At 38.7% G+C, this 17,430-nt stretch overlaps 3 protein-coding genes across 4 annotated transcripts in view; 2 read left to right on the top strand and 1 right to left on the bottom strand.

The window, feature by feature from the left end:
* Window positions 1–166: 166 nt before the first annotated feature.
* Window positions 167–7,087, top strand: LOC129368764 (calpain-5-like). The gene is made up of 10 exons (XM_055043875.1): window positions 167–498; window positions 1,305–1,436; window positions 3,290–3,486; window positions 4,308–4,500; window positions 4,598–4,788; window positions 5,293–5,370; window positions 5,458–5,653; window positions 5,753–5,875; window positions 6,522–6,724; window positions 6,961–7,087. The coding sequence occupies exons 1-10, from the start codon at window positions 337–339 to the stop codon at window positions 7,085–7,087; spliced, it is 1,602 nt and encodes a 533-aa protein (XP_054899850.1). The 5' UTR covers window positions 167–336.
* Window positions 7,088–7,126: 39 nt separating this feature from the next.
* On the top strand, window positions 7,127–8,778 carry LOC129368425 (calpain-5-like). Its single transcript, XM_055043382.1, has 2 exons — window positions 7,127–7,288; window positions 7,785–8,778. Exons 1-2 carry the CDS (start codon window positions 7,139–7,141, stop codon window positions 7,965–7,967), a joined length of 333 nt encoding a protein of 110 aa, XP_054899357.1. The 5' UTR covers window positions 7,127–7,138; the 3' UTR covers window positions 7,968–8,778.
* Window positions 8,779–17,430, bottom strand: part of LOC129368424 (serine/threonine-protein kinase PAK 3) — a 35,324-nt gene continuing 26,672 nt past the window's right edge. For both annotated transcript variants that reach the window (XM_055043380.1, XM_055043381.1), the window contains 8 exons: window positions 17,316–17,379; window positions 15,671–15,719; window positions 15,481–15,593; window positions 14,815–14,932; window positions 14,643–14,742; window positions 14,354–14,550; window positions 13,534–13,671; window positions 8,779–12,999 (listed from right to left, as the gene is read on the bottom strand). In XM_055043380.1, coding sequence (XP_054899355.1) covers window positions 12,910–12,999; window positions 13,534–13,671; window positions 14,354–14,550; window positions 14,643–14,742; window positions 14,815–14,932; window positions 15,481–15,593; window positions 15,671–15,719; window positions 17,316–17,379 — 869 coding nt within the window. In that variant the 3' untranslated portion in view covers window positions 8,779–12,909. The remainder of the gene's footprint in view (window positions 13,000–13,533; window positions 13,672–14,353; window positions 14,551–14,642; window positions 14,743–14,814; window positions 14,933–15,480; window positions 15,594–15,670; window positions 15,720–17,315; window positions 17,380–17,430) is intronic.

The raw sequence follows: 17,430 nt of genomic DNA, 5'->3' as shown, positions 1-17,430 counted from the left end.
AAATCTTGACATAAAAATTGTAAATCCAAGGTAAGTCACAATAAACTCTCAATCAATACTGAAAAATCAGCTATCAAACCACCTCACCATTCAGGTATGCAGGTAAAATGTCAGTGGTAAACACATCCAGCGTAATGATACTTATGTTGTAGAACCAGCAAAGGTGAAGGTGACAAATCATTTTTTATCTGTCCACATAAACTCAATGAGTCATGAGTCAGTCTGAAGCAGAACAGCAATCCCACCAAAACTAAACAAATTTTGATTCCACCCATATAAAGACCAGAATCCTCTGCTGTCGCTCATCTGCAGCTGTGAGGCCTCAGCAGCTCCACCATGCCTGTCGCTTATAGAAATCAGCACTATGCTGAGCTGAAGAAGCAGCACAACCAGAAAGGGACGCTGTTTGAAGACCCAGAATTCCCGGCCACCAATTCATCTATTTATTACAATGAACCCCCTGAAGGAGTTGAAGTTGTGGAGTGGAAACGGCCCGCGGTGAGTTTATTCCACTCTAGAAATGTTTCAAATCTCCATCGATTAACTTTTTCTGTGTGCTGACAAAATAATGTTCTTGATCATCCTGAAGAGATAATCCTAATTTGAACAAGTGAAGCAACTCACTTTTTATGCTTTCCCGTTACTTTCAGGATTTATTTTAAAATCTGTGCTTTACCAGATGAAGCCAGACTCATTTCAAAGTAAAAGGAAATGACAAATGTATTTAATTTTTTTTACAAATAAAATCTTAAAAGTGTTTGCACTTTTTCCAAATACATCCTTTGAAACTTTCTACAAACACTTTTAACTGTAACAACAGCTTCAAGTCTTTGGGGTTTGTCTCCAGGGCCGGCCCAAGCATCCACTGGGCCCAAAGCAAAATGTGGTTTTGGGGCCCTCTATTTCTGCCAACAATGTGGATTGCTGCAATCAACAGTCAGACAATTAGATCGTCCGCACACCTGTATTACATCTCTGACAGTGCTGTTTACATAATATATACCCTGAGCATGTATCATATAGCTAATTGATTCATCTTCACCAATTTCCTTAACTTTGGGAAATCGGAGATCAGCCTGTGTTTACACATGAAGCCAATCTTTTCTCCTGATCTTATCTTTATGAACAAAGGTTTAAAAATTTTGATTTTGCACAAAATAAGTATTTTTGTTATTTTGTGATTTATAAAGTGTTTGAAAGTTGTGGTCATCCCTGACTAACATTTGTCAACAGTGTTATTGGTGTATTTCTTTATTAAAGCCACTACCTTTAAAAGAAAACATATATATATTTATATATTTTAGGAAATATGTGAAAACCCACAGCTCTTTGTAGAGGGCATCAGCTCTCATGACTTGAACCAGGGGACAGAGGGAAACTGCTGGATGGTTGCTGCCTGCGCCTGCCTGGCTTTAAGAAAGGATCTCTGGGAGAAAGTGAGTTTACTTAAAATTGCTAAAATAGTCTGTTCTAGCACTTCAAAATATGTATATTACATGCAAAATATTTGCATTTCCAAAAAAACCCTCATATTTATTTGGAAAATATTCAATAGTTTGACTTTCAAACTTCCACATGAACAGAGACTGGTGGTTTTGTGGGACTTTGGTAACAATTTGTCCCCAAAACTGTGGTATGCAGTCTTCATTTGAATACCAAAGAAATCCCACTAGCTTTCAACAGTGCAATGAGTGGAGGAGAGAAACTATGAGAGTGATCTGTTCCAACAACAATGCAGCTGGTTCAGTTTCGTTCTTTCAAAATATTTCAACACAACACTGTAAAAGATTGCCCTGTATTTTTACAGTAAAATGCTGGCAGCAGGGTTGCCAGCATTATACCGTTAATATACAGTACCCTTACTGTAATCAACTTTACAGTATATTACCGTCACAAAAGAAATCTTTTGATTACAGCACATTGCTGTTTTTAATCAGATTTACAGTAGACTACTGGCAGCTGTGTTTCCAGTATATTACAGTTTTTCTATGGTACCATTACTGTTGAATTCACATACAGCTTACTACTGTAAATTTCCAATATAAAATAGAAACATGAAAAGAAAACACTTAGAAAATGTAAGTTCCATTATGTCAACCATTTATTTTGAAAAAAAAAAAAAAAAAAACAACTCAAACATTGCTCAGACAACACACTGCCAAGATAAGTTAAGCATTGTGCTTGTACAGTCAAAATTACAAATTACATCTGAAGAACAGAAAGTGGGAGCCTTAACAAAATGTATGCTCTTAATTAAAAGAGATGTCTTAAGATCATGCTGACCTTTAAACCAAAAAAATCTCTCAAGAACACGCCTGTTCAGGGATAAGTTGCCTTCATGCCTGTATAGTTTTTTGTTTGTTTGTTTTTGCGTGGAGGGGCAACAATACCTATAGCTTGGTTAGAAAGTTCTCACTATGAAATTCCACTCAAAGTCCATGAGGTTTTTCAGCAGAGTTGAAACACGGGGGATGACAGTGACCGACTTCTTTTGAAAAGTTTTCCCTGTCCTCTTGGAGATGATCTTGCTACAGCTGGCCTTGGTCCGGGTTGATATCAAGAAAGCGCCTGAAAATGCAGTAATTTCAGATTAGCATATGATGCTTAAGGAGTCAGGGTTTAATGTGTGCTAGGTGAAGACAAACTTTTGAATGTTAAGAGTTAATAAAGAGACACCAGCATAACATTTAAACAGTTTTCTGCCAAGTCAACTCTGTGAAACTCCAAATTCCCAGTTGCTAGCATTCACCAATTTCACTTTAGCAGCTAATCATAGCAATTCAAGTTAAATTACACAAAAGAAAGAAAAAGAGCTTCCAAACATGTCAGTATTTGTAAATATGAATCATCAAAAATAACTTACCTTAGGATTGGCTCATAAAATGCAGGATTCAAATGGATAGTCCTTGTAAAGAAAGTTCTAGCGGTTGCTTCCACATGTCACAACAACATGTCTTCTTCAGAAATACAGTAGCGTTCTGTTTAAAGACAGCCTCCTTAACGTTGAATCTAAAATCATTCCCAAAATTCCCAAAATACTACAGTATTTTATTGAAAACGGTAATAATTGCCCAGAATGCATTGTTTTTCACGGTGCAGTACCGTTTTCAATAGAAACAGTATGATACTGTTCAGTTTTGGCTGTTTTTTTACAGCAATTTGTTACAGTGAACCTCTGGTAGTGTAAAGCAGAGACAAGTTACCCATAATGTTGTACCTTAAAGACTTAGAAATCTAAATATATACAAATAAGACATTTGGTAAATTTATTGTGCTTGATTGTCTCCAGGTAATTCCTGACTGGAAGGAGCAGGAGTGGGGTTCAAACTACGCTGGAATTTTTCATTTCCGGTTCTGGATCTTCGGTGAGTGGATAGACGTGGTGATAGACGACCGGCTGCCAACAAGCGACGGACAACTCATCTACTGTCAGTCAAAACAGAACAATGAGTTCTGGAGCGCCCTGCTGGAGAAAGCCTACGCCAAGTCAGTAAACCAAATCTGTTCCTCAGCATCCTGTACATTCACTGGCAGACAAAGCTGCATAGAAAGTCTTAAAATAGAAGAATATGTAGTTTTGTTTGTATGGTGTCACTAAAAAACTGTGAAAAATCCAACCTTTAGTGTGAGTACATTTGTTTGACTTGAATAAGAAGTATGTTACTTTTTTAACTCAAAGTAAAACAAAAGTTTTAAGTATAAGTCCATAACTTCATGCAAAGACAAGAGAACATGTCTAAACAATGCTGTTGTGCCTTATCTTCATGGATTATTTTGCTGAAAATTTTGCGTACACATTCATTCATTAAATCCAGATATAAACTAAAGAGATATAAACTCTATAAACATTTGTGAAATAGTAGGTCAGTACTAGGAGCTCTGAGTGGCATTATGACACCTGTGAAAAACCTCGATCTAACTCTTCAATCAGCTTTTGGTTTGTTTCTAAGAAATTAGAAATGACAGCAGCTCAGCCACCAAGTGGTAGGCCATGTAAAATCACTGCTGCACAGAGGTCACAGAGGTCACACTTCTCTGAGTCAACGGCTATAAATACAAGCTTCATATGGTCATCAGATTAGCTCAAGGACAATGTGTAAGGAGATTCAAAGGGTTTTCAATGCTTACCAAACACAATGTTGGATTGTACTCAGGTAAGCATGCTGCCACTTGACTCTGGAGATGTGGAGACATGTTGTTTGGAGTGATGAAACTTAGTTGGTTCTCGTCTGTAACGGATCCAGTTGTTACCAATTGTTGCTGCTGAATATCAACTCTTCAAATGTCCCTCCTCCCACCGTGCCCAGGCTCTTTGGCTGCTATGAGTCCCTGAATGGAGGCAATACTGGAGATGCTGTGGTGGATTTCAGTGGAGCCGTGGCGGAAGCCATCGACCTGCAGGAAGGGAAATACTACGCAGATCAAGTCAAACAAGATAAGTTATTTGATACTCTTCTCAATGTGTGGGATCGTGGAGGAATCATCAGCTCCTCCATCAAGGTAAGTGACTTATCTGTTCCTGCAAGTTTTTTCTGTTTACGTCTCTCCAGAGTCTTTGACCATGTCAAAATTAAAACATTTTCTCTGACATTCACAGACACAGGGATTTGGTCTTGAGTCAAGGACGGAAAATGAACTGGTGCGAGGCCATGCGTACTCGATAACTGATGTGAAACGAGTGCGTTTGAGTCATGGGCTGCAGACCTACTTCAAGAATGAAACCATCCCACTTATCCGCCTGAGGAATCCCTGGGGTAAAACTGAGTGGACAGGAGCATGGAGTGACAGGTCAGGAGGGGTCATGTGGGAGTCATTTTTCTATCACTGGGTTAGGGTTAGCTAACCCCAATCTTTCAGAGCTTTATTCTTACAAAATATTTTGAAAAGAAAATATAGTAGATGTTAGCTGGTTGACAAGAATGTCCTCAGTTTAATGCGGCATATTCATGTTAAAGGCTAAGCAGTATTTCTAAAATAGCAAAGATGTTCAGTTGCTTACATGACAAGTAGTTTTACTGTGGAATAAGTGCAGGCAAAAAACTATGAGAAATCTGTTAACAATGCAACCAATATGGTTAAATTTCTTAGGAATATTGCAACACAATCTCTGTCACTTGTAGGTAGTCACAGAGTATGTATGAATTTACTCTGTAAAAAAAACTATTTATTATTTTTCCATTTTATAGGGTGACACATGTGAAACAGTTGCTTTCTAAAGCAGAACATTCTCTGCATCTTTTGAATGCCTCCAGCTAAATAACCACCTTTTTGGCTTTGATTTTTGTTTGTTAGTTCTGAAGAATGGTCAAAAGTCGGTGACACAGAAAAGAGGCAACCTTGGCATCACAGTGTGGACGATGGAGAGTTTTGGTGGGTCGGGGTCTCTGATCACACTCCAGCTATTTCATTTGATTCCTAACTGTTCATTATTGATGCGCTCCCTGTTTGGATCAACAGGATGTCATTCACAGACTGGTGCAAGAACTTCACTGATGCAGACGTTTGCCGTCTAATAAACACCTCACTGATCAGCATCCGTAAGAACTGGAATGAGGAAGTGAACTTTGGGAAATGGATTCGAAACAGCGACCCCCTGCTGAACCGCTGCGGAGGTTGTATGAACAACACGGAGACATTTCTGCAGAACCCACAGGTACTGACGGCTCAGGAGACTCTCTGTCCCGCCATCGCTGACAGTATGTCTACTAACTAACAACTAAAAACAAGTTTAAAATTTTTCCTTCTCTTCCAGTATTTGTTTGATGTCACCAAAGAATCTGACGAGGTCCTGATCTCACTGCAGCAGAAAGACAGAAGGATCCACAGGAAAGAAGGTCAAGGAAACAATCTAAGCATCGGTTTCAGGGTCATGAAGGTAACACAAATCATCTACACGCCTCTCCATTGTAGAAAACAAGGACTCTGCGGTTAGTGAGGTAAACACAGGTGCATAGATGCAGTGTTGATTATATATTTGTATGTACAGTTAAAACAATACACTACATAAAAAGACAAATGTGTTTTTTTCTCATTATTTGATGTGACATCAGAATAAACTTTTCTTGTTTTAATAAACAAGAACATTTTTAAGGCAATTTGTATTTCTTTCTTTAAAGTCAAAAGTGAAAATACATTAAGATCACTGTGCCTGTAAACAATTTGGGACATTTTAATTATTGGTAACATCTGAGTTAATTGGATTACTCTGATACAGATAGAAATATGTTCCTCAGTAAGTACTGGTTAGCTACATATTATTACACTAGTTATACTAGTTCCTAACTACTGTTGTTAATCAAATTTGGTGTACCTTAACCTGAAGTGTTACTCCCTCATAAAATAAAATTATTTGGAAACCAGTACAACAAGTTGTCTTGTTGTACAAATTATCTTGTTTAAGTGACACACAAAAAAATAAACTAAAACAAAAGAAAGGGAGCAAATATATTCTAATCATAGTTAAATTACATGCACAGAATTAAGCTACATTGACAAATGTACAACCTGAAATTCCTTTGCAGGTGGAGATAAACAGGAAGTATCGTCTGCACAACATGGAGACGCTAAAATGTGTGCACAAGTCCAGCTACCCTCATGCTCGGATGGTGTTCATGAGATGTGAGCTGCCACAGGGCCGATATGTCGTCATCCCGACCACCTTCGATGCTTTCGTAGAAGGAGAGTTCATGCTCCGGCTTTACACGGACGTGGACTCCGGCTGTCGGTATGACACCCATAATTCAAATTCAAATGATTCAAACCAACCTTTGGTTGAAACTGTGGAAACTACTTTAAAATGCTGATCTGGACCCTGAATGATGGATTGTAATTTGTAGGAGCAAACAGATTGGTTTTTAGCACTGGGTCTGCTTGGTCTAAAACACGAAATGTGTTTAAGTCAGACTTTTGATTGAGATCAGAATCTGAAGAAACGTGATTTCTATCCATGTCTTCCCTCAGGGAGCTAGTGAAGGACAAACCGCAGACTAAATGTTGGACTCCACTTTTTGGATATCCTCAAGTCGTTACTCACATATATGTGGACAGAGCTGAGATCGGTCAGCAAGGAGACCGGAGGGTAAGATAATATTTTTTCTAACTAGTCCTGCTCATTTATAAATCACAGAAATAAAATTAAATGCATCTTTTAGGCATAAACCCATATCTGATCATTTACTGTGAGAACCAATCAGTGAAGTCCATCGCCAAGAAGAACTCTTTGAAGCCGGCTTTTGAATTTAGCGCCATTTTCCACAGGAAGAAGGTCACAGAGCCCCTAACAGTGCAGGTAAGTTGAAAAATCAGACAAGTGACTAATTAGTCTCGGATAGATTGGTGGGGCTGGTATTTACTGCCCAGTTTTTAGTCATTTACTGTTGTTAGAGCTGAAAAAAAACCAAAAGGCAGGAAAAAAGACTTTAAATGACAACAAAGCAGAGACAATATTTCTCTTCATGACATTAATTGAAAGGCTTTCCCAATACATATTTAAATAAGCTAAATGCTAATGAGACTTTTGCAAGAAAAACTAAAACAAATGTACACAAGTATTGGCAAATTTATGTAACAACAATGTTTCCAGCACATCACTGTGTAAAGTAATAAACTGATTTATTCAACATATACTATGTATTCAAAAACACTTTAGACCAGGGAAGGAAAGGCTGAACATGCAAGACTCCCACTATGTCACATTATGTAATTCAATTAGTTTGTCTATATGATATTAATTGCAGCCTGGGCAAAAGTTTCTATTCTAGCACAACCTGTCTGGTCTTTTCCAGCTGTGGAGCGATGACCTTGGACCGGACAAGTTTTTGGGCCAGGTCATGCTGTCCGGGAGGCCTGATGACAACACTCACATTCAGCTGCTCCAGCTGAAGGATAAAGGTAGTAAGAATGGGTACGATATGCCCGGGAAAATCATCCTGAAGATCCTCACTTCAAACAAGCTGACGGCCTTATAAAGAGACGGCGCCTTCATCAACATCGAAAACATACAGTATCGTTGTGTGTTGAACCAAAACAGCTCAATCACTGTCCACCTGAGTTAATTTTTATAAAGTTAGGAGGAAGGAAGATGCTTCTGACCAGATTTTGGGTTAATTTTTGATTCCTTGTCATTCTTATTGAACATGAGTAACCTTACTTTTAATAAGATGTAGAGAAACTCCATTAGTTTATAAATCTAGAACAAACTTAGGAATCATTCATAGAGAATCAATATTTAGCTTTATATTGTGCAAATCTAGAACTCAACCCAGAAAAACTGGAACCAACATTTAGTTTTTACCTCACTAATCTTCCCAAACATGGAGAACCAACATGTGTTTTTATCAGAACAAGAATCCAGAGAAACTCCTACCAGTTTATATGGATGAATTATTCTTACTCTTATTAAACATGGAGCCAATATGTAATTTTATACTTTTACATTTTTGTCTTTCTTTTGGTTTTGTTGGTTTGTTTGTATTTCCTTCTGATTCATGTGAAGCTCTTTGATCTGCCCTGATGCTGAAAATGTGATATAAAAATTACTTTACCTTCTTTTCATAAACTTGTTCTAGTTTTGACTATGTATTTTTTGTTTTTGGAAAATAATTTCTTCATGAAGCTATACTGTGAATAAAATTAAGTCAGTGACATTAAAACTTGATGCAAATACACCATTTTATCCATTAAAAAATATTCATACGTCATCGTTTGTATCGCTTTTAACAACAAAGCAGGTGATGCTTTGCATGTTTGACAACTTAAAAATAAATGTATTCTCCAGACTCTTGTTTTTCCTCCTCTTTTTATTTTCAATCCAGTTCCCAAACTGCAATATTTTGTATTTTTACACTCAGGACACAGCCATGCACGATTCAAAGTTCAAAAAGTCTATTGCTTCAACCACAGTTAAAAATAGTTTATCCAAAACCTCATTTCTCTCCCCCGATTCTTGCGTCCTTTTTTTTTTTTTTTTCAAAGACGGGGAAAGGTCTGCCGAGGTACGCCGGATAGATCAGCAGTTTTACAAAGCTAGACAGTAATAAGAGTAATAATAATAATAATAAAGATAATAATTTAAAAAGTAACATTGTTTGTCTTTGTTCCATTCTCTTGATACACATTAATAGAGGAATTTTTCACACCACGTGTACAGGTTTACACATTCAGAAGATAGGAATGTACAGGAGCAACCACAGAAAAGTGGGAAGGGAAGGATGGGGTGTGGGTGTGGGTGGGCACGTCAGTGGGGTCTCCTGTCCCGAAGTTCACCTTTGTGCTCATAGTTCAGACCTGTACAAGGGTTAGAAAGGCCAAATCGTCCCAGGGCCGGGGAGGCTTTCCGACAGGCCACACGCAGCGACAGAGGAGGGAGAAGAGGAGGAGGAGGGCAGCCGCGCTCGGCCTGGACTGACTGTGTGGGCCCGCACACAGAGAGCCGGGGTCAGCGGCTCGCTCCACAGATGAACTGTCTGCTGTAGAGCCCCCCGCCCAAAGAGGCGGATCCGGGAGAAGCGGCGTGTGGGTTGGACTTTCTCTGTTTTTTGGTTGTTGTTTTTTTTTTTTTTTTCAATTCCCAGGGTGCAGAACATTTATCGGTACCATACGAGTCACCTGAATTATTATCAGCTTAAGTTACACAGTTCTGAAAAACAGACAGGGAGGGCAGGGGGAGAGGACCTGCCATATTTACATACATACATACCCTAACAATCCCAGCCTATGTGTTTCAGGAGATAACAGTGCACAGTTTGTTTTCACATGCATGGAATCTGCTGCGTCCTCAGGTCTGTCGCCTCTCCTGCATCTTCTGTACAGAGGAGGTACAATGTTTCTGAGCAGCTACCCTGCACCTCAAAGGTAAGGTGGAAAGCAGGAGTGAGGCATCTTTTAGTGCAGATTGAGGCAGCCCCCATCATCATCATCATTACACAAACAGACCCACATTCACACAGGGGAGCTACAATGCCGGGAAGAAATGTGCATCTACTCATCAGCTGGAACGTTGTTCTTTTTGGTCGTTTATTCACTGCATTCTTTCTGTAGCCACTAACAAGGTTCTGACAGAACTTGTGTCCTACCATAGATCTGGTTTTCAAAATATGGCCTTGGGTTTTGACAATGTGTTTAAAAATCGTATCACCATTGGACATTTTCATATCAGTTGATATTGATGATTATTTGTTTGTTTTCTGGTTTAAATATCTGAAATGATGCCAAACTGTTGATGGGACTTTTCCCTTTTCATCCACAATTTTCAGGCTAAACCTGAAACTGCTGCAGCGACTCTTACGCAACAGGTTGTTGCTCAGTAACCAAAGACTGAATGAGAGGCTAAAGCCTTTTATTTGCCCACATCTCCCAGAATTCTGTGCGGTTCTGGAAAAGAGTTCTGTGAAATTATCAACATTTCATCTGACGTATTGATCAAGTGTCCATCACCATATATATTGTTATTGATTTATTGCTCAGCCCTAGCAAATTTCTTCAAGTTCCCTTTCAGAAACATTCCAGGAAGTAAATGTTAGTCTATTTAATTTATTCCAAAACCAGTTTTATGTGTATTCGGGGCCTTTGTGCTGTTGGAACAAGTCTCAGGTAAATCAGCTGGTGTCACTGAACTCTTTACATGAACACAGACTGAGAGGATGCCATTTGAACACCAAAATGGGTTTGGAACAAATAAAACTGATTGACATTAAGCTTTAGGAAACACAACCCCGAAGTCCCTGGTTTTAAAGACATCCCAAAAATCAGAGTCTGTGTTTTAAATGAAGTCTTCCAGTTCTGCTTAGAGAAGTGATCAATTATTCAGACAGATTTATGGTAGCAGCTTGTTGGTGGCTATAAAAAGTATGAAGCAGGAGGAACAGTTGACTTGTTTCAAAGCCTGATGTTAACACAACATTCAAGTCGAGGATGAGTTCATGCGAGTTTCTCACGGCATTGTAGGTGGAGGAAATTTCGGAGGAAACTAGTGAATGCAACCACAGACGGAAAAAAAGCTTTGTACTATTTCAACTCTAAACCAGGTATGAGAGGAATGAGTACGATTATAAGAACGACACTCCAGAGGCGGATAACAGAGAGGCGGATAACGCCCACCTCTCTCAAATCTGTCACATATTTGAAAACTAACAACAAAATGTGATGAGAAATGCGTCAAAATACACATTGGGGGGAAAAAGTAAAGCTTGGACGAGAAGCAACTTAGATTTTATGTCAGAAGGACGTGAAGTTTTTCACCTGACCAGGCTTCCTCTAATATTAACATTCAGAAGGAAAACTAAAATTATAATAAAAAGACGTGTCATTTTGTTGTTTTGTAAATGAGACATATTTCTACTGGATTTCATTTTCTGCTCACAGTTTGAGGACAGATGAGAATCCTGGACTTTAGATTGAATTCAGGATTATCATCTTCTTAATTCATCACTTTTTTTGTAATTCATCCAAACCATATCAGATGTTCTAAAAAGTATTCAAATCACTGAATCCGTTTTCATATTTTGTCATTTTATAACCACAAGCGTCATGTTATAAATACAAGACTGTAGCGCATGATTGTGGAAGCAGAAGGAAAAAAAATGCACAGCTTACAATTAAAAATATATGTATTAAAAGTGTAATGTGCCTTTTTTATGCAGCATTTATGTTCCTATAAGTCAAGGAGTCCAGCTACTAAGATATGATAATCCAGCTGGACTAAAAAGAAAAGCAAATCGATAAGAAGACATTTTAGAGACATGGAGCTAAAAATAGGACAATGCAGGAAGTAAATCTGCTCAATGGCACCTTGTACCTGCAAACCACTGATCATTTTCCTTCAACTTCACAATTATGCATAATAAATAAAGTCAAAATTAAATATACAAAACTGATGTTTGCAACATGACAAAATGTGGAAAGGCTTTTTGCATCGCACTGTATGAAAACAACAAAAAAAACAAAACACCAATGCTAAAAAATTAGGAGTAACAATGTTTAAAATGATAGTTTGTGTCAGAATGTTCATATTATAAATAATGAAGACTTTACATATTCAAAATGAAATTTAAAATAAACCAAATTTAAAAATGAAATTGAATTTATGTCCAGTGATTAAAACAGCAAAAAAATTAATTGCAAAAAGAGGTTGAGCAGAAATAATGTATAAGAACTGCAGAAATTGATTTTGGAATCGGTATTAAAGCTTTCATGAGTCATGGAGAAATCCTTCCTGAATCTGTTTTCCTCTTCCAGTAGTTGCATTCCCACATTCACTCACACACACCAACACAGGACACACAGCAGAGGAGGCGATCTGCAGAGGGTTAGCGGTGCTTCTTCACAGAACCACGGTCATGCAGGCTGATGTCGGGTCCAAACCGAGAGGGAAGGGAGCCAATCCTAACCCGAGATGGGGAAGAAATTTTAGTTTCTCCGTTTCACTGCTGCAGTAGCTTTTTATTTTTACTCTGGAGAATAAGCACCTTTTCTTCTCACTTTTACCTAAACTATTTTTCCTTAGATGTTTAGGGAGCGATTTGCCCCAAAACAAGACATGATGTGAACAGAAGTGCACGGTTTGTTTACACACGCACGCATACACACACACACACACCCACACACACCACACACACACACACATTTTTGACATACTTGTGATAGACTGCTCTACATGTACAGTGCTGGAGAAGTAAACAAGGAGGCAAGGTCTGTTTTTTCAGCAGCGTGGCCGAGAGGCTGCAAAGCCAGATGTCCGTCCCACAGACGAGGCCTGGAGGACGAGTGGCGGCGGCTGGGGGAGGGTCTCATGCCCTTGTGCTGTCACTGTCAGTCACACAAACCCGCTCTGTTCACCCAAACCCCTGCTGTCATGAAGCAACGCATCAGCGGCAGCGCTCCAGCCTTTGGCTTGGACAGGGAGCCCCACCCTCAGCGACTGCTGTTCTTTATGGCTTCCTTAGCAGCTACAATCAGAGGCGTCAGGCTGGAAAGAGGCTTCGCCAGCTTGAGGAAGGAATGCTGCAGGCACAGAGGAGGAGATGAAAGCACGGACAGGAGAGATTCTGTCAACTTGTGGGTAAGATTGTGAGAATCAGGTGACACGTGTGCACAGATGGAGAATACATCTAATATACGGCTCTGGAAAAACTTAAGAGACCACTTAAAATGATCACTTCTAGTCTTTATAGGTCTATGTTTGAGTAATATTAACATTGTTCTTTTATTCTATTAATGACTGACAACATGTCTCTGAAATTCCAAGGAAAAATTTTGTTTTTATTTGCAGAAAATGAGAATTATCACAACCTAATAAAGACAGCGTTCAAATAATGCAAAGAAAACAAGTTCAAATTAACTTAGAGACAACAATACTAAAGTTTGAACCCTGGAAGAGTTTAGAAATCAATATTTGGTGAAATAACCATGAGGTTTTCCATGGGGTTCAGTGCAATGGACTAAGCTGAATATTTCAATCTTAGTCAACTTTTAGCAATTTCTTAAGACACTTAAAATTAAAAAAACTTTAAAAACATTTTTTTTTTAGATATTCACCTGCAGCAGCTCCTTGGCGGAGCCTCTGCGGTCCACATCCATCTCCAGACAGCGGTTGAGGAAGTCTCTAAACACCGATGACAGCCTTTCAGGGTTCTGCAGCTCTGGAGTACCGTTGGTTGCTATCAGGTAAAGTGCCTGCAGTCAAACGTAATGATACTTTTAAAATTTAAATCCAAATGTCTTGAAACTATTAAATCAGCACATTTTTGAAAAAAAAAAGTCTAAACATTGCCTTTAAGTAAATCCAGCAAAAACGTGTATCTCCATTTTTTTCCCCATGTAAATATTTCTTCTGATCATCTTTACATCTCTCTGCATTTTCATTAATAAAAATCCAATAATCTGTGTCGAAAAGCTTGTGATCTTGATCATAAAGTGTTATGTTACAGGAAGAAGCAAAAGGATTTTTTTTAACAGTTGAGTTATCTCTATGTTAGATATGCAAGCTAATCAATACTCAAAATTCATTGTGAGTTAAACCTATTATAATGTCTGATGTTCAGTTGACTCATGTTATACTTTATATGGTGAAGTGGCTGCAGTCCCCTGTGGGACAGTAAAATATGACTTACACTTTGCTTTCAGTTGAACCTTTTCCCCACTTTAAACACCAAACACCTATCAGACCTTTATGCGATAGGCCAAATTATCCTGACCTCTACTGGATGTTAGAAGAAAAAACAACAAAATACAGCAGAGTTCATAGTTACAATGCGGCAGAATGTGTTTGCGAGGCATTGTATTGGCGCAGTGGATGCAGAGTCAGTTTGCACCTCACAGTGAAATGAACAACAACCTTCTCCTGGACTGTATTTACCCTGAGTGGATTCTCGTTCAGATAAGGTGGCTCTCCCTCCACCATTTCTATCGCCATGATTCCCAGAGACCAGATGTCCACTTTTGGTCCGTAAGCCTTTCGGGTCACCACCTCCGGTGCCATCCAGTATGGGGTTCCCACCATCGTGCTGCGCTTGTTCTGCTCCGGAGTGATCTGCGCGCAGAAGCCAAAATCGGCTGCAGAGGAAGGCAGAGGAAAGTTATTCAGATTGGCTTTTCTTCTCTAAAAAAAAGGTACTTTTCGGTACCAATCTTTGAACATGACTTACTGAGCTTCACGGATCCATCCATCCCCAAGAGGATGTTGTCACTTTTTATGTCTCTGTGGATAACCTGGTTGGAGTGTAGAAAGTCCAAAGCTTGGAGACACTATGAGGACAAAAGTAGAGGCACATACATTCAGCATCCGTGTTCCTAAAAGCACCAAACCTGGTTCCTTACCTCTCTGCAGACGGCGGCGATCTGGCCCTCATCCATACAGGTCTCAGTCACAACATCCGTCAGCGAGCCTCCAGCCAAATACTCCATCACCACCCACAGCTCGTCTCCTACCAGGTAGCTGCAGGAAGAAGAGAACAGGAAAGGGATGAATCTTTCCTTTAACAATAAGACTCATCTGTTTGACAAACCACTGCCTGTGGGATGGAGGCTGAAGCATTACTTGTAAAAACACATTATAGGTCTACATGGTTGTTACTTAGCAAAGATGTGACCACAACAGAAAAGCTGATGAGAAAATGAACAGTTTCTACTGTTACAGCGTTCCTGCTGATTTGAAACGCTAGGGGGCAGTGTTTCACCTCAATATAAGCTCAGCCAACTCATAAAAGGAGAGAGAAGGAAATCTGTAGAAGCAGGAGAAAATCATTTAAAAAGGAGGATCAGACATTTCCTCAGTGTCGGTACAGTAAAAGCTGAATAATGTTCACTTAGTCCACAGAGGCTAGTTAAATGGTTTTATTAATGTTATATAAATATACAAATATTATTAACTGAATATTCTTAAATAAGCCGCACTGATTTTTTTTTAGAAACTGAAAATCTTTAAATTTGGATCATCTCTAAAATAACCTTTAGAAATAAGGTTCTGGCTTTCAAACAACTAACCTGTCCAGGTAGTTCACTATGTTGGAGTTTTTGTTTTCCCTCATCACCAAGATCTCGTTGATGATCAGCTCCTTCTTGGGTTGTTGCTGCAGGTTCATCTGCTTGATGGCCACCTGAGACCACAGGTATTTATGGCTCCATGTAGATGAAGATTAGCAGGAGAAATTATACTATATACATTATACTTTACCTCTTGACCAGTTGCTATGTCGATGGCAGTGTAAACAGTGCCAGACGCTCTGAAAAAAACAAAATAGCAGAATTAAAAGAGAAACATACAACATAAAAACAAACAAAAAAAAGAGTGCAATAAAATTAGATTTTGCAGCATGAATCAAAATATCTTCAGCTAAAACCAAGTTGGTACAAAACTATGGATTACACCAGTAATGCAAATAATTAATATTTCTAAATTCTTCATCGGCAAACTTCTTTTTCACCACAAACCTTTAGATTTGCTTTGTGACATTTTACATTGTTTTTTACCGATGAAAATGTTGAGAGTACATTTGCGTAGAATTGCCTTTCACTGATGTCAACTGCTAGTTATTTGAGGAATGTCTCAGTCAACAGTGCATATCAACAATCTTACATTTCTTACATTTCTTTCTTTAAAAACAGCTCGATATCAGTCAGATTAAAGTCTTGCCACAGATTCTCAGTTGAATTAAGGTCTGGACTTTGACTATTTTGATTGTTGTGTTCTGCTGAAAGCTGAACTTCTGCCCTGATCTTCTGGAGGCACTCGCCGCTTTTCTTCTAGGATCGCTCTTTATTTTATCTCAGTACTGATTGAAAACTTGAAACATTTCAAGTTTTCATTTAAACTCTGAAGACCGTCAACAAAATTTTAATTCCTACCCTTTATGAAAAAGGGAGCCAGCACACTGATTTAAGCGTTTACTATTTTGGATGAGCTTCGATTTTCTATTAATCTTCACTTAATTGCATTTTTCCAGTGCAAAAAGTTAATGCACTGGAAACCAAAGTGTGTACCAGATCCTGTTTCCTGTGGCCTGATTTACCGCTGAACCTTATTTACAGTTCAGATCCGAGTACATGATGATTTCTAGCTTTGACTTTCGGGAGCAAAAACAACAAAAAAGACTTCTGTTTTTTTTCTGCTTTAAGTTGGATGATTTCCAGAGCTTCTTAAGAGACTGAAAGCAATTTGTTTACTTAATTTTATTGCCTGGTATCAGAGTTAAAAGGACGTAATACAGATGCATCTTAGAAATTAAACCACATATTCTTTCCTCAAGTCTCTCAGTTATGAACTGTTCTGTCCAAAAAATTTTATTCCAATAGGATATGTTGAAGGTTGTGTTTGTAAAACATAAAATTTCAAGGGGCATGAATGAAGTTAGGTCTGTATTTAACTCCCAGTTAAAAGCCTTCTTCTGAATTCCTGCTGCTGATTCTTCCTCTTTCTCCTCCGTCACAGGCTATGAATTATAAAGTAGTTTCTGGAGGTAATAAATCCAAGATAAGAGAGCAGAGAGTAAACAGACAACTACCCAATCTTCAGCTCTCCACTTGATCAAATATGGAAATGTTGAGCATGGTGTGAAGATTACAACCAGTGCATGTTTTTTTCTTAATCTGTACAGAGGAGTCGTGAACAAAAAAAAGGCTGAGAGAAGAGGAGACAGGCAGCTAGCTGGTGGAGCTAATCTGCGTTTCCACAATTTTGGGATTCAGTTTTCATTTCCTGTCCACTCACTTTTCTCACGGTTATCCTAAGCCGCTCTTGGTTCTCTTGCAGAGACTGATGCTTTAAAAAAAAAAAAAAAAAAAAAAGACTCATTTTGTTTGTTCGCCATGAAGAGACTTACCCTTGTCCTATTTTCTCAAAGCGTGTGTATTTCTTTTTGGGATCCCCCACGCTGACGATACTCCCTGAGTCGGAGAGAACAGAGACATAATCAGCATCCCGGCTGCATATTCCTG

This window comes from Poeciliopsis prolifica, unplaced genomic scaffold (genome assembly GCF_027474105.1).
Source record: "Poeciliopsis prolifica strain line A6 unplaced genomic scaffold, Auburn_PproV2 SCAFFOLD019, whole genome shotgun sequence".
Lineage (NCBI taxonomy): Eukaryota > Metazoa > Chordata > Actinopteri > Cyprinodontiformes > Poeciliidae > Poeciliopsis > Poeciliopsis prolifica.
The sequence above is the reverse complement of the archived record's forward strand: the minus strand, read 5'-3'. Positions and strand labels throughout refer to the sequence as shown.

What these genes read in the sequence shown, in the direction of transcription:
- LOC129368764 (XM_055043875.1), top strand. Translation starts at nt 337, where the DNA reads ATGCCTGTCGCTTATAGAAATCAGCACTATGCTGAGCTGAAGAAGCAG. An exon ending in ACAGGAGCATGGAGTGACAG is followed by an intron (nt 4,789 to 5,292) that starts GTCAGGAGGGGT and finishes TTTGTTTGTTAG; the next exon opens with TTCTGAAGAATGGTCAAAAG. An exon ending in GTGGACGATGGAGAGTTTTG is followed by an intron (nt 5,371 to 5,457) that starts GTGGGTCGGGGT and finishes TTGGATCAACAG; the next exon opens with GATGTCATTCACAGACTGGT.
- LOC129368425 (XM_055043382.1), top strand. Translation starts at nt 7,139, where the DNA reads ATGCATCTTTTAGGCATAAACCCATATCTGATCATTTACTGTGAGAAC. An exon ending in CAGAGCCCCTAACAGTGCAG is followed by an intron (nt 7,289 to 7,784) that starts GTAAGTTGAAAA and finishes GGTCTTTTCCAG; the next exon opens with CTGTGGAGCGATGACCTTGG.